This window comes from Ceraceosorus guamensis (genome assembly GCF_003144195.1).
Source record: "Ceraceosorus guamensis strain MCA 4658 unplaced genomic scaffold IE81scaffold_112, whole genome shotgun sequence".
Classification (NCBI taxonomy): domain Eukaryota; kingdom Fungi; phylum Basidiomycota; class Exobasidiomycetes; order Ceraceosorales; family Ceraceosoraceae; genus Ceraceosorus; species Ceraceosorus guamensis.
Genome location: NW_020290107.1, coordinates 1 through 11,875, shown reverse-complemented (window position 1 = coordinate 11,875; position 11,875 = coordinate 1). Strand labels below are relative to the sequence as shown.

Below are 11,875 nucleotides of genomic sequence, written 5' to 3'. Positions count from 1 at the left end.
GGCTCTGCCTCGCTTGCGCAGCCGAATGCCTCTGCTCTCGAGACTTGGCCCATGCTGGGGAGTCAAGAGTGGGGCGCGGGACTGCGCGCCTGCAGCCAACTCAGCGGACCATACCACGCCAAGAATAATAGCACCCAGCCGCAACAACAAAAATACTGACAATCACACCGTGAAATTTGAATTCACGCTTCTCTCGTAGTCGAGTCGTTCAAATCTATGCTCCTCTTGAATTTCATTTCATCATGCACGCAGCTTATATCTGAGCTGCTCATTTGGACGTGCGACGGAATTCCGGGGCGGAAAAGTTGCTCACGTGATGAATCGCTGCGAAAGTGTTGTTCGCGCGGCGCGGTCCTTCCACATCACGTGTGGAATCAAGAAACCTCCTGTCGAACCTGCTGCACGCCCATCCTCCACAATCAAACGCGCTTGCGCACGTTCGCTATTGGGCATGCAATCATTTTGATTTCTTCTGGCCTCGCTCCTGACCTCGACTGCTGTAGGAAGTACTCTCGGGCCGAGGCGGATTGGCTCTCAGAGATGCAGGTCCGCTGCGACACACAGAGCTCAGGAGCTGGTCATGCAGGTCCAAGCACCCGTCTGCTTCTCGACGCGCTAAGCAATTTCCTCCTGTTTGCAAGCAACGGCTAGGAGGAGGGCCAAGGTGCAGCCGGTGCACCTCCTCTCGAGGTCCTGTCCCCCCCCCCCTGCGTGTCGTGCGACAGATCTGCCGGCGTACACCGCACAATCACGTTGCGTCAAGTGAAGCCAAGACGCTGCCACGCCACCACCACCATCTTCTCGATTATGGACCGCAAGTCTCAGAGCAACCCGCAAGCGTGGTGGGGCAAGGAGCGATCGCCACGACTGGAACGTCTGCCACTGTATCAGCACCTTCCACCCACTTCATCCAAAGCTCTGCACGCCAGCATCCCGCCCGGAGATCCTCCTACCACAGCTGCGCCCACGAGTTTCGTCTCCAGAATGCGGCTTCTAGCAACGCTCATCGTCCTCTCTGTGCTTTGCACCTACGCAGTCAGCCTGCCTGGCACCAGCGCTACCGGCCCGTCCAGTCAGGATTACGTAGCGCCAAGCACATTCCCTGTGGGAGCGTTTCGAGGCTACTACGAGCCACCGGGAGACTACCGAAAGGAGCCCAGACCGAAGATACAGGATGCAGCATCCGGCAAACCTTTTCCGCCCACCCTCGACCAGCCATTTCCCCTACCAACAGAGCCGCCCGCCGAGGATGCGGTGCTGCCATCGCCAACGAGCCCCGCTACCGATCCCGAAGCGCTTTACAACACCTTGATGGCCAACTTGTCCGCCACTCTCAACAACACGCAGTCAGATCGATGCGAGCGCTGCGTGCAGGGCCTTCGCATAGGACAGACTCTTGCTCGCAGTGCGCCCAAGCTGGTGCCGCGAGCTCTTCAGGAGCTGTGCACCAAGTTCAATGTCAGCAGCACCTCATCTGGTCTATCGCAGCAAGAATCTTGCAGACGCACATATACGGCTGCCAATCTAGGAGGCAGCTATGCGCAAGTACTCAGCTATGCCGACTTTACTAGCGCGGGATCTACGGATGGGCAGTACCTTTGCAGCTACGTGGTCAAAGGCTCGCCTTGCTCCAAGCCAAAGCCACGCACGTTCGACGAAAGGTGCGTTGTAAAGTCCAAGCGGTGGCTGCTGGCATTCGCTGACTTTTTCGCAACGCGCTCACCAGCTTCTTGGATGAGTGGTTTGGAGGCAAGCAACGCCTGGCCGCGCTGACCAAGAGACAAGCCGAGCAAACGGCATCCATAGCCACCGGACCCTCCCTGTCCAAAAGGGGCAACGATGTCCCCGACACGCATCAAGACGGTCTGCTGCGACTTCTCCACCTGTCAGACTTTCACGTCGATCCCCGCTTCTTCATCGGAGGCGAGGGAGCCTGCACTTCAGGTCAGTGCTGCCGCTCTGACAGCTTCAATTCTAGCGTCTCGTCCGGTCCACCTTTGCCAGCAGGTTCGCTGCCTGCAACATCGAATTTGACCGAAGCCGCGACGTATTGGGGCAACTACAAGTGCGATTCGCCTTGGCCGTTGGCGCTCTCTGCTATGCAAGCTGTCAAGCATCTGAACGGCGGTCGGGAAGTAGATTTTACCGTCAATACAGGAGACATTACTACGCACGACTCGACGTGGCACCTGTCGAGAGACCTCGTGAGGTATACCGAGCAAGCCGTCTTTGACAGCATGAGGCGCTTCTTGGGCAAGGGTCCGGTCTTCTCCGCTGTGGGCAATCACGACACTGCACCTAGCGACTTTGCTTCTCCCGACTCCATTCCTGGCGACACGCGAGGACAGTTCTCTTACGATTGGAACAATCTCGCTAGACTATTTGAAGCGCAAGGCTGGTTCACGCACAAGGAGGCAAAGCAGGTGGGCCGGCACTACGGTGGCTACAGTGTAAGCCCAAGAAAAGGTCTGCGCATCATCACCCTGAACACCGACTTTTGGTACAAGGGGTGAGTTTTTTTAGCACCGCGTTGAGCAGTCTTTGAGCAGACGCTTATTCGAGGCTGGCTTGATTTTGCTAGCAATATCTACAACTTTATCAACACTACCGACCCCGATGTTTCGGGCACCTTGCGATGGGTCACTGACGAGCTATTCGCGGCGGAAGGGCGCGAAGAGAGGGTCTGGATCGTCGGTCACGTTCTTAGCGGTGAGTCGTCTTTTTCACACGAGGCGAGACCGAGCGAATGCGCTGATTCGCCAGTCACAGGATGGGATGGTACGAATCCATTGCCCAACCCAACGTCGTTGTTCTACGAAATCGTGACGCGCTTCTCTCCTCGCACGCTTGCGCACATCTTTCTGGGTCACACCCACGAGGATCAATTCAACCTATTCTACGATTCGAAATCCCCTTCCGCCTCTGTACCAGGTCCACAAAGATCCACCCGCGACGTCAAGGCGGTCTCGTTCATGGGGCCATCCATCACGCCTGGCTCGAACGTCAATACAGCGTTTAGAATTTACAAGGTGGACCCAAAGACCTACAGCGTGATGGACTACGATGAGGTGAGCTTGTTGTGGGCAGGCACTTTTGCTGCTTCCGCACATCCCGCAGCTTATTCTTTTGCCTTTTCACAGTGGTACACCAACGTCGATGACTTTGCCGGACTGCCCGAAACTCACCACGGACCGGTGTGGAAGCATTTGTACAGCGCTCGGGAAGCTTACGGTAACTTTTCGAGCTCTGTCGCTGCAGGCAGCTACGTCGCACCTGTCAATTTGGTGGCGAATAGCGTGTGGCCCACTTCTGCCCCTCTGAACGCCTCGGTGAGTCTTGGACCAGACGTGTGGCAACGCGGCTCGCCTGAGCTCACACCTGCTTTGCTGCACTCGAACAAGTTTTGGGCATCCGTCACCGACGAGATGCTGGCTAGACCGTCACTGATAGACGCATTCAGGACTCGGCAAGGTCGCAACTCTCCAAGAACCAAGCCTTTTCCGAGCGATGAGGCTAGACAGGCTCAAGTTTGCTACATGAGGTCCGGCAGCTCAGTCACCGGTCAGATGTGTCCTCAGGGCTATGGAAGCGTTCAGAGCTAGCTAGCCAGCCAGCGTTTCGGAGAGGTGCACGAGAACGTTTGTAATGATTAGAGTGTGCCTCGATTCTCGTGGAATAGCAGTTGCGTGTAGACTTGTTACCAGCCGAGTGTGGGCGAAGGACGCTCAAACGCTCTCTTGAAGGCCAAAGCTGGGTGGACACAAAGCCTATGATAGTGGACTGCTTGCGCCGGCACTCCCTTTGCGTTCGTCTTGAACGCTCTTGCAATTGCGGGCTCGAACTCGAGTCTTGGATGTGCTGTGCGCCCGAGTGTTTTTCCCGCATGGCGGACCCCCTCGATCGATGTATGGATGGCACGGGCGCATGGTGCTATGATAGCCGCCCACGTTTGCTGATGACTAGCCGAAGCTGGCAGACCGAAGTCGCTCGATCCAGATGCCGCTTTGCAAAGCGCAAGGGATGGATGGATGGATGGACTTGGCGATTTGATTCTCGTTCACGAAAGCGCTCTGGACGGTCACGTGGGTGGTCAGCGTCTGATCACAACGAAAAGAGAGAGAGTTGCAAAGCGTCGCGCAAATGAGGATTACGACTTGCAGGGCAACGCGGACCGGGGCATCGCAGTGTGAATCGAGCAACGAGCGAATCTGGCGAGGCGCGCGCAGCGCTCACATACTCGATCGCTTGTGCATTCACCAGCAAAGTCGGTACCGGGTACAGCTGCATGCTGATCAGCTACAGCCGTTGCCTCCAACAACGCCTCATGCGTCATGGATATCATAAGGCTAAGTATAGCGCAGAATGATGATCGCGAGCGCGAGCGCGCACGAGTGCTGATACCTGCAAAAGGCGATCGGCGCTAAAGCAACCGCGCGAGCCTTGAAGCCATGCATGCATTATATATGCATTGCATGCGGCGTTGTAGCCGCGGCGACCCCTTTCAACTTCCAACCGCCGTGAAGGAGCTATAAACAGCGCGCAGGAGATGGAAAAATAAAACGAACACTACGTACGCAGCAGAGCGAGGTTGCGCGGGGAAAAGTCCTCGCTTTTTCGATCTTCTCATCAGCAACGGAGTCTAGAGCTTGAGATCCAAATCGATCGGTAAATGTGAACACACATCTTGCTATGACCCTTTGGCTTGGCACGAGGACTTTGATGGCCAGGTAGAGAGAAAGCTCAGCCTTCCATCCACGCTCGTCGATGCATGGTCCCTGACTTGGTGTTGCTCCCCGCGTGTGAGAAAGCCAACATCATACCCATGCAGGTCACGAAGAGTCAGGACGATGATGCGAGTCGTGGCCGCTGGCGCTGCTTGCTGCTCGCGTCGCTGATCGCATGTAGTGATGATGTTTGGGAAAGAAATTTCGGTGGCTGAGCTTCGTGCTTGGCGGCGATGCTGGTCATGCAGGCAGGGTCCACACATCCGCGCAGAATCAAGAAATGCTTAGGTGATGAATCGGTGCCTTGTGCGGTGTACGTCGACGCGCGTCGAACATTTGTCCAAGATCGCTGTCTCACTCGAGCGACTCCACAGCAGTGACGGTGAGGATCACGCGACCAGCAGCAAGGGCTATAATAGATGAGAACGCGCATCGGGGGGTGGCGCTCTCGCATCCATCCATCGCGAGGGTGCGCACGCATGGGGTAACTCTCCACTGCACCATCCTCGCACGTGCATGCGTGGGGGGGGGGGGGGGGCCGCACTCGATCGAGCATCATCACGAACGCGACTTCGCGCGGACCGCTTTGGGCCCAGCAGCAGCAATCGCGCTTGCATGGGGCGTGCGTGTTGGTGGAAGCACAATCGAACGCGCACTCGCTCGCTCGCTTGCATCAGATTGCCAATCCAGCTCTCCTCCACACGCGTCTGACGCAGACGCAGACGCAGACGCAGACGCAGACAGGATCGAGCAGCTGCTGCTGCGAATGCGATACACATCATCTGCATCCATGCATCGTCATAATGTGGTCGCGAGCTGTGACGCGCACCGCGGCTTCGAGGAGTCGTGTGGCGCTGCAGCAGTGTCTGCGCGTGGTGCTTTTCTCGCGAAATGACTTCACTGAATGATTCGCGGCGCATGCATGACTCCAGCATACGCGCGCGTGTGATGTGTGCTGCCCGCGTCGATGATGTGCTTCACGTTTGCTACTCCGACTCTGCCCATACCTCATCAATCACGAATGTCCATTGCGCTGCGCTCCCGCAAGTCGACGGACGTCCCTCCTGAGCAGCAACCCTACGCTGCCACGCCTGCACAGCGGTGCATCGTGTTCTGGGCACCATTCACCCATCCACCATCAGGCCCCGAGATCAGCTCAAAGGCAGCGAGCGCAGCAACGGCAACGGCAGCGGGCAGCTATAGCGAGCAAGCAAGGAGGGGACCCCCTTCCCAGCAGACTGCATGCATGCGTTGCGGAGCGCGATGCGGATGACATGAGAATTTGCCAAATCGACGAGCCTGGACCTATTGATTCGCTCGCCTTCACTGCTGAAACGCCCGGCCGAGGACGAGGCGCAGGCTGTGCTCACTGCATGGTGCTTGTGCTGGTGCTGCTGGTACCATAGCTCATCTCAATCTCACCGCACCGCAGCTCATCGCCGCGCTTTTCCCCTTTGGCCGCTCTCGGACCCCTGGGTCGGATCGAAACCGAAACAACGTCATCCTACCTGCATGCAGCTATATTGGGACGTCGAGGCACCTTGCGAGTCACAGTCGTGAGTCTTTGCATTCGACGCGCGCGTCACGGTGCAAGTCGCCGGAATTTGTTTCATCATAGCATGCAGCAGCAGCAGCACCCGTTTCGGTCGGCTTACTGATGCATGGCTTCCAGAAGTAGCGACGGCAGCAGCAGCAGCAGCAGCAGCAGCAGCAGCAGCAGCGCAACACTCACGACTCTTTCTCGACTCGGAATAAGTGCGGATGCACTTCGTCACTGCTCCTCTTGCGGCTTGAACCCTTGAAGCTCGATCGCAGCCCGCCCGGCACGCAAAGGCTCGATCGAGAGCCTACAAGAAGGAGTTTCGCATCTTCGCACGCTTGCCCACTTCAACCACCACCTCCTTGTTCGAGACCAGCTCTCATCCACACTCATACCCACACGCACGCACACTTGCAGCGTACAACGCATACACATCCAGCAAGCGCTTGACTGGCGCTCTCTGAAACAGACCCCGCAGCCACTTGGCACACCCCCACACGCACGCACACGCCCAGCTCAGACGCATACACGAGCCCATCATGTCTTCGGCAGGTCTCGCAAAAGCAAAGTCCGAGGTGGCTGCCAAGCCATCCAAAAACGCAGTCACTGACGCGACCGACCCCAAGCAGATCGACGCCGATGTCAACAGAAAGCTCAAGTTCTTTGGTGTGATTCAAGCCTTTCGATCTGGCAGATACCCAGACAACAAGCAGATCGATGTGAGTGAGAAAAGGTTCGCCGCAGTGTAGCGTAGCGTGGTAGGCAAGTCGCTGGCATGCGCCGAGCTTGGGCTACCTGTGCAAATGGCGTGTGCAGTGCATTGCTGATCAGCGCCTCCTCTCCGCCATTGTGCGCATCGCAGGAAGCGCTCAAGTACACTGCAGAGAACTCGCCCGTCGACGTTTCGAAGTTGTCTCCCGATGGCCAGAAGCTGATCTCGGACGTTCGCGGTGAGTGTGTTCAGCGCGACGCCGCAAATGCAGAGTTCTGCTCACGTCGTGCTGACGCTGGGTACGTGACGGGCACATTACAGCGATCATCCACTCCATGCGTACCATGGTCGCTGAAAAGAATGCCAACGAGGAGTTCCAAAACTTCTTGCACGCGACTGTCAAGTCCGACGTCAAGGTGAGCGATGCGGCTTGGGCTAACCGCGAACCCGTGATCTGACGCCTGCTCCTCTCTCTCTCTTGCGCCGTTCAGGGCACTGTTGGCCTGCAAGTCCCCGTCTCCAAGGAGGACGCCAAGAAGGACGGAGAGACTGCTGGCGAGGCGTTCCGCACGCTCATCAAGCTTTTCCTGTAAGTTTCGCACCGCGTCAAGCACGTCTCCCGCAAAGCTCAACGCTGCGTTCCTCTCCTTTTGACTTTAGTCGCAACGGTGAGGCGCGCAAGCTCTTCAGCGACCTGGGAACCATTGGTCGAGACATCTTTGCCGATGCTGCGAGCTTCACTGCCAACAAGACGCGCCCTGACGAGGCCGCTCTGGCTCAAGTCGACCAGCCAGCGCCAGAGAATGAGTTCCACGACGACATTCCCGAGGCACTCAAGAAATCGCAAAAGGCTGCAACGGACGGCAAGGCGGATGCAAAGGATGAGGCAGCCAAGGCGGCTGATCAGACTGCCCAGGCTATTGACCCCAACGCGACGGCCGACCAGAACAAGGACAATGTCGCAAAGGCTGCTCAAGAGCAAAAGGAGAAGCTCCTCGCCAAGATTCCCGACAAGCACAAGGATATTGCCAAGGAGCACGCCGAAAAGACGAAGAACTACTTCAAGGAAAACTTCCCCGAGCGTAGGCGCAACCTGTTCATCTACCGCCTGAAGAAGGTTCTCGTCGAGTGCCAGCGTCACCGCGACTACCAAGATGCCATGGACTTTTTCCTGAACGCTTTCGAGTCTTACAAGGGCCACGCCGCGGACATTGCTGCACAAACCGAAGACAATGCCAAGAATCTCCGCGCAGAATCCAACCTGGCCACTGCTGAGCGCTCCTTCCGTACCCTGATTGAGCGCTTCGCCAACGGCCATTCCACTCAGCCCATTGCCAACGCCCTCGACACTCTCTACACGGATGTCAAGAATGATGGCGAGCTGAAGGCTTGGTTTGGCCGTCTCGACACCTACGTTCGCAAGTGCCTCCAAGAGCCCGGCTACGTCATGAAGGATGAGGCCGACAACGAAGCTCGCAGCATTCGCGAGCAGGGTCAGCGCTTCTTTGGTGTGGGCGAGCACGAGGGCAAGTACAAGGGCCACTTTGATGACCTGTTCAAGCAGATCGAAATCTTCTTCAAGGCTGTGGGAGACGACCCCGTCAACAAGGCCTTTGGCGAAAAGTGGCACACTCTTGGCAGAGACATCTTCTTTGGTGCTGGCGGCAAGCTCGAGTTCAAGGTGAGTTGCTTGCCATTCGTGCGTGACATTGGGCCAACTCTGAGCGCCTTCTTTTTCCCCCTCTTAGCCCCACCTCTGGCAAGACATTAGGGACCCAATCCTGCCTCAGCTGCTCACCCACGTCGGACGTGTGCCCGTTCCTCGCATCGAGTTCTCCGACCCCACAGTCGACCTGGTCATTGAGAACATTGCCATTGACGCGCAGAACCTCATTCCCAACGCCATCACCATCGATGCTTCCAGCCACATGACCTTGTCCGCTTACAGCAAGCTGGGCGATGAGCACCATCACCAGATCAAGGTGCAGCTGACCCAAATCCAGAGCGACATGAAGGGCGTCAAGTTCTCTTTGCGCAAGAAGAAGGGCTTCCCCAGTCTCAACGAGAGCGGTACGGCCGACATTTTGCTCGGTGGAAAGGGTTTGACCGTCAGCGCCCACATCGAGACCACTGGCCTCAAGACTGGCAACATCTTTACTGTCAAGTCTGTCAACGCCAAGGTCGACACGCTCAAGTTTGCCATTAAGGGCACCAAGCACGATCTCGCCATCAAGATCTTCAAGCCTTTGGCCACCAGCTTGATCAAGAAGCAGCTCACCAAGGCGGCCGAGCAGGGCATCCGCGACGGTCTTGTCAAGCTTGACCAGCAGCTGCAAGACATTCGCGACGCCCAAGATTCTGGCAGCGAGCTGAAGAGCAAGTTTGCCAAGAGCGACAAGGGCTCTTCCGCTACCAACCCGAACAAGGGCACCTTTAAGCTGGTCACCTCGCGCAAGCGCGACAGCATCCTGCCAGACCTCGGAGACAAGCACGGCTGGGTCAACCGCATCGACGAGCGCGACGAGACTGCTGGCAAGCAGGTCGATGGCACTCCTGACTGGCACTCGCCCGCTTTCTCCATCGTCAATGGCAAGGTCTGAGCCTCTGGACAGATATTCGTTCGTTCGCTCCCTGGCTAGGCCCCTTTATGCTCACGCGCACGCGCTTCGATACCCCGTGCGCGCCATCTGCCTCGCTTTCGCTTTGTTTCTCGTCCTTGACTGCTCTCCATCACGCTCACACTCGTTGCTAAATCATCCTGCTCATATCGATGATGGAGTTGCACTGATGTCCAGAATGAATTGATCATGTGTCTCTATTCACTGTGGCAAGGCGTGCGTGGAGTGATGTCTGCACTCGCGCGATCTCTTGACGTGTAGGGGCCCCACTGCAGCTCCCTCGATCACGTCTCGACTGTGGCTGGACAAGTTGATGAGTTCAAAGAGCGTGTACGCGTTGCACGTGACATGGGCGCACCCAAATCGTCAACCGTCATCGGTGCCGCACCCATGACGTGCGGCATGGCTCACACCGACCTGCAACGAAGCTGCGATGGTCTGCTATAGGCTGGGTGTGCAACGTCTGACCGAGCAGGCGTGGCAAGCCCATGATTGTGCGTGCAGACGTGGGACCTCAATCGAGCGCCACTGGGGGACCATGGATTCGCATGCACTGAAAGGCCGCGAGACCGCCCCCTCCTCGTGTGTCGAAGACTCTATGCCGATGCCTCACAATGAAACGGGGCGCATTTCGAAAGCGTGTACCCGACAATGAGTCGTGAGATGAGTAGAGGACCTGCCTACGCGCATGGTCGTTACGAGTCCTTTTGCAATCAAGCTGTTCGAGCACGCGCTCGATCGTCTTTCATGTGGGATGGCCATTCACTGTTGGGCTTGCAAGGGACGATCGTCGTGAGCACAAGTCGAATTTCGGACTGCAAGGAGAAAGGGGGACGATTACAACGGTGTCATGCTCAGTCTCTTGATTTCCCACCGATGAGGGAGCTTGGCATCCCACCGATGAAGGAGCTTGGCATTGCTGAGGACGACTTGCACGTGGGCTACACGGGCATGCGCACGACGTGCGGGCTACAGCGACGCCCGTCGTTGAAGCAGAAGAGCGACGTGGGTGCTGTGGACCTCTTGAGGGCATCAGACATGCGTTGGCGTCGCAGAACGAGGCTGTAAGATCATCTGGAGTCGGCGAAACTTGACATGCACACAGGGCAGCGTGCATGCACATGTCTGCGCAGAGTGCAGATGTCCTATCCCACTCTTGTTCATGATAAAGAGAGCGCAGTCCTGGAGCAACGAATAGACAGACAAGCAGTATCGATCGAGGCAGCGGCAACAGCCAAAGTCTAGATCAATGTTGATGTGTCGTCGTGCGACTTCTGAGCTTGCGTCTCTAATGTCGAGTTGGTACGCAACGTCGCCAATCGTGTGGAAAAATTTTCATCTGCAGCACCTCCGGTTCGCTCGTCGAGAGCTGGGTGTCTATTTGATCACGTGACTGACGGTGTTGTGTATCGACTCGTGCGACGTCATCGGAGGTGATGACGTTGCGTGTTCCCTTGAACGACCATTGTCGGGACAGCTCCGGTGTTGAGCTCGCTTGCTTGCAGGCTGAGCTTCGCTGGGGTGACGACGACGATGAAGGGATTGAGCAGCGTCTCGACGCAGTTCTCCTTCCGCAAGACTGTCTGCCAGCTCTTACGGGCTAGCAGTCAGCATTGCTGATGCACATTGTGGACATTCTTGCCGATGGCCAGACCAGAGGAGAGTGTGAACGCAGTGAAAGATACGACGGGATGGTGGTGGTCGTGAAGAATGATCCGGCCGTCATCTCGACGAGTCTTTATAGACGCACGCAATTCGTGTCGCTTTCGCTCGGGCCCTTCGAAATAGGGGCTCGCGCCGAAACGCCGAAATGAAGCGCGTTGGCGTGGGCTGAAGGATCGGCGAATGAGGAGGATGACGGCGGTGGCGTGGGAAAGATCGACGTATTAGTAATACGCCGATTTTTACTGCGCCGCCGGCTCATCAATCTTTAGATCCATGCAATCATGGAAGCTAGTCAGAAAACGCCTGTGCTGTGTCAAAGCAGCGGGACGGGGGGAAGAGTGGTGGGCGCACGACGCCCACTCCACCCCACTGGATAGCTACCTGGTTGATTCTGCCAGTAGTCATATGCTTGTCTCAAAGATTAAGCCATGCATGTCTAAGTATAAGCAACTTATATTGTGAAACTGCGAATGGCTCATTAAATCAGTTATAGTTTATTTGATGGTGACTTGCTACATGGATAACTGTGGTAAATCTAGAGCTAATACATGCAATCAAGCCCCGACTTTTTGGGAGGGGTGTATTTATTAGATAAAAACCAACCGCTTCGGCGACC

At 56.6% G+C, this 11,875-nt stretch overlaps 2 protein-coding genes across 2 annotated transcripts; both read left to right on the top strand.

Annotated features, from left to right (window-relative positions):
* The first annotated feature begins 432 nt into the window (after positions 1-432).
* IE81DRAFT_326447 (hypothetical protein) lies at positions 433-3,701 on the top strand. The gene is made up of 5 exons (XM_025514820.1): positions 433-1,661; positions 1,727-2,509; positions 2,582-2,709; positions 2,770-3,068; positions 3,141-3,701. The coding sequence occupies exons 1-5, from the start codon at positions 808-810 to the stop codon at positions 3,600-3,602; spliced, it is 2,526 nt and encodes an 841-aa protein (XP_025366668.1). The 5' UTR covers positions 433-807; the 3' UTR covers positions 3,603-3,701.
* Positions 3,702-6,803: 3,102 nt separating this feature from the next.
* Positions 6,804-9,576, top strand: IE81DRAFT_350100 (hypothetical protein; the record flags this gene model as incomplete). Its single annotated transcript, XM_025516484.1, has 6 exons — positions 6,804-6,983; positions 7,127-7,214; positions 7,298-7,392; positions 7,468-7,565; positions 7,637-8,657; positions 8,725-9,576. 6 exons carry the CDS (start codon positions 6,804-6,806, stop codon positions 9,574-9,576), a joined length of 2,334 nt encoding a protein of 777 aa, XP_025366667.1.
* Positions 9,577-11,875: the final 2,299 nt, after the last annotated feature.

What these genes read in the sequence shown, in the direction of transcription:
- IE81DRAFT_326447 (XM_025514820.1), top strand. Translation starts at nt 808, where the DNA reads ATGGACCGCAAGTCTCAGAGCAACCCGCAAGCGTGGTGGGGCAAGGAG. An exon ending in CCACGCACGTTCGACGAAAG is followed by an intron (nt 1,662 to 1,726) that starts GTGCGTTGTAAA and finishes CGCGCTCACCAG; the next exon opens with CTTCTTGGATGAGTGGTTTG. An exon ending in GCGTGATGGACTACGATGAG is followed by an intron (nt 3,069 to 3,140) that starts GTGAGCTTGTTG and finishes GCCTTTTCACAG; the next exon opens with TGGTACACCAACGTCGATGA.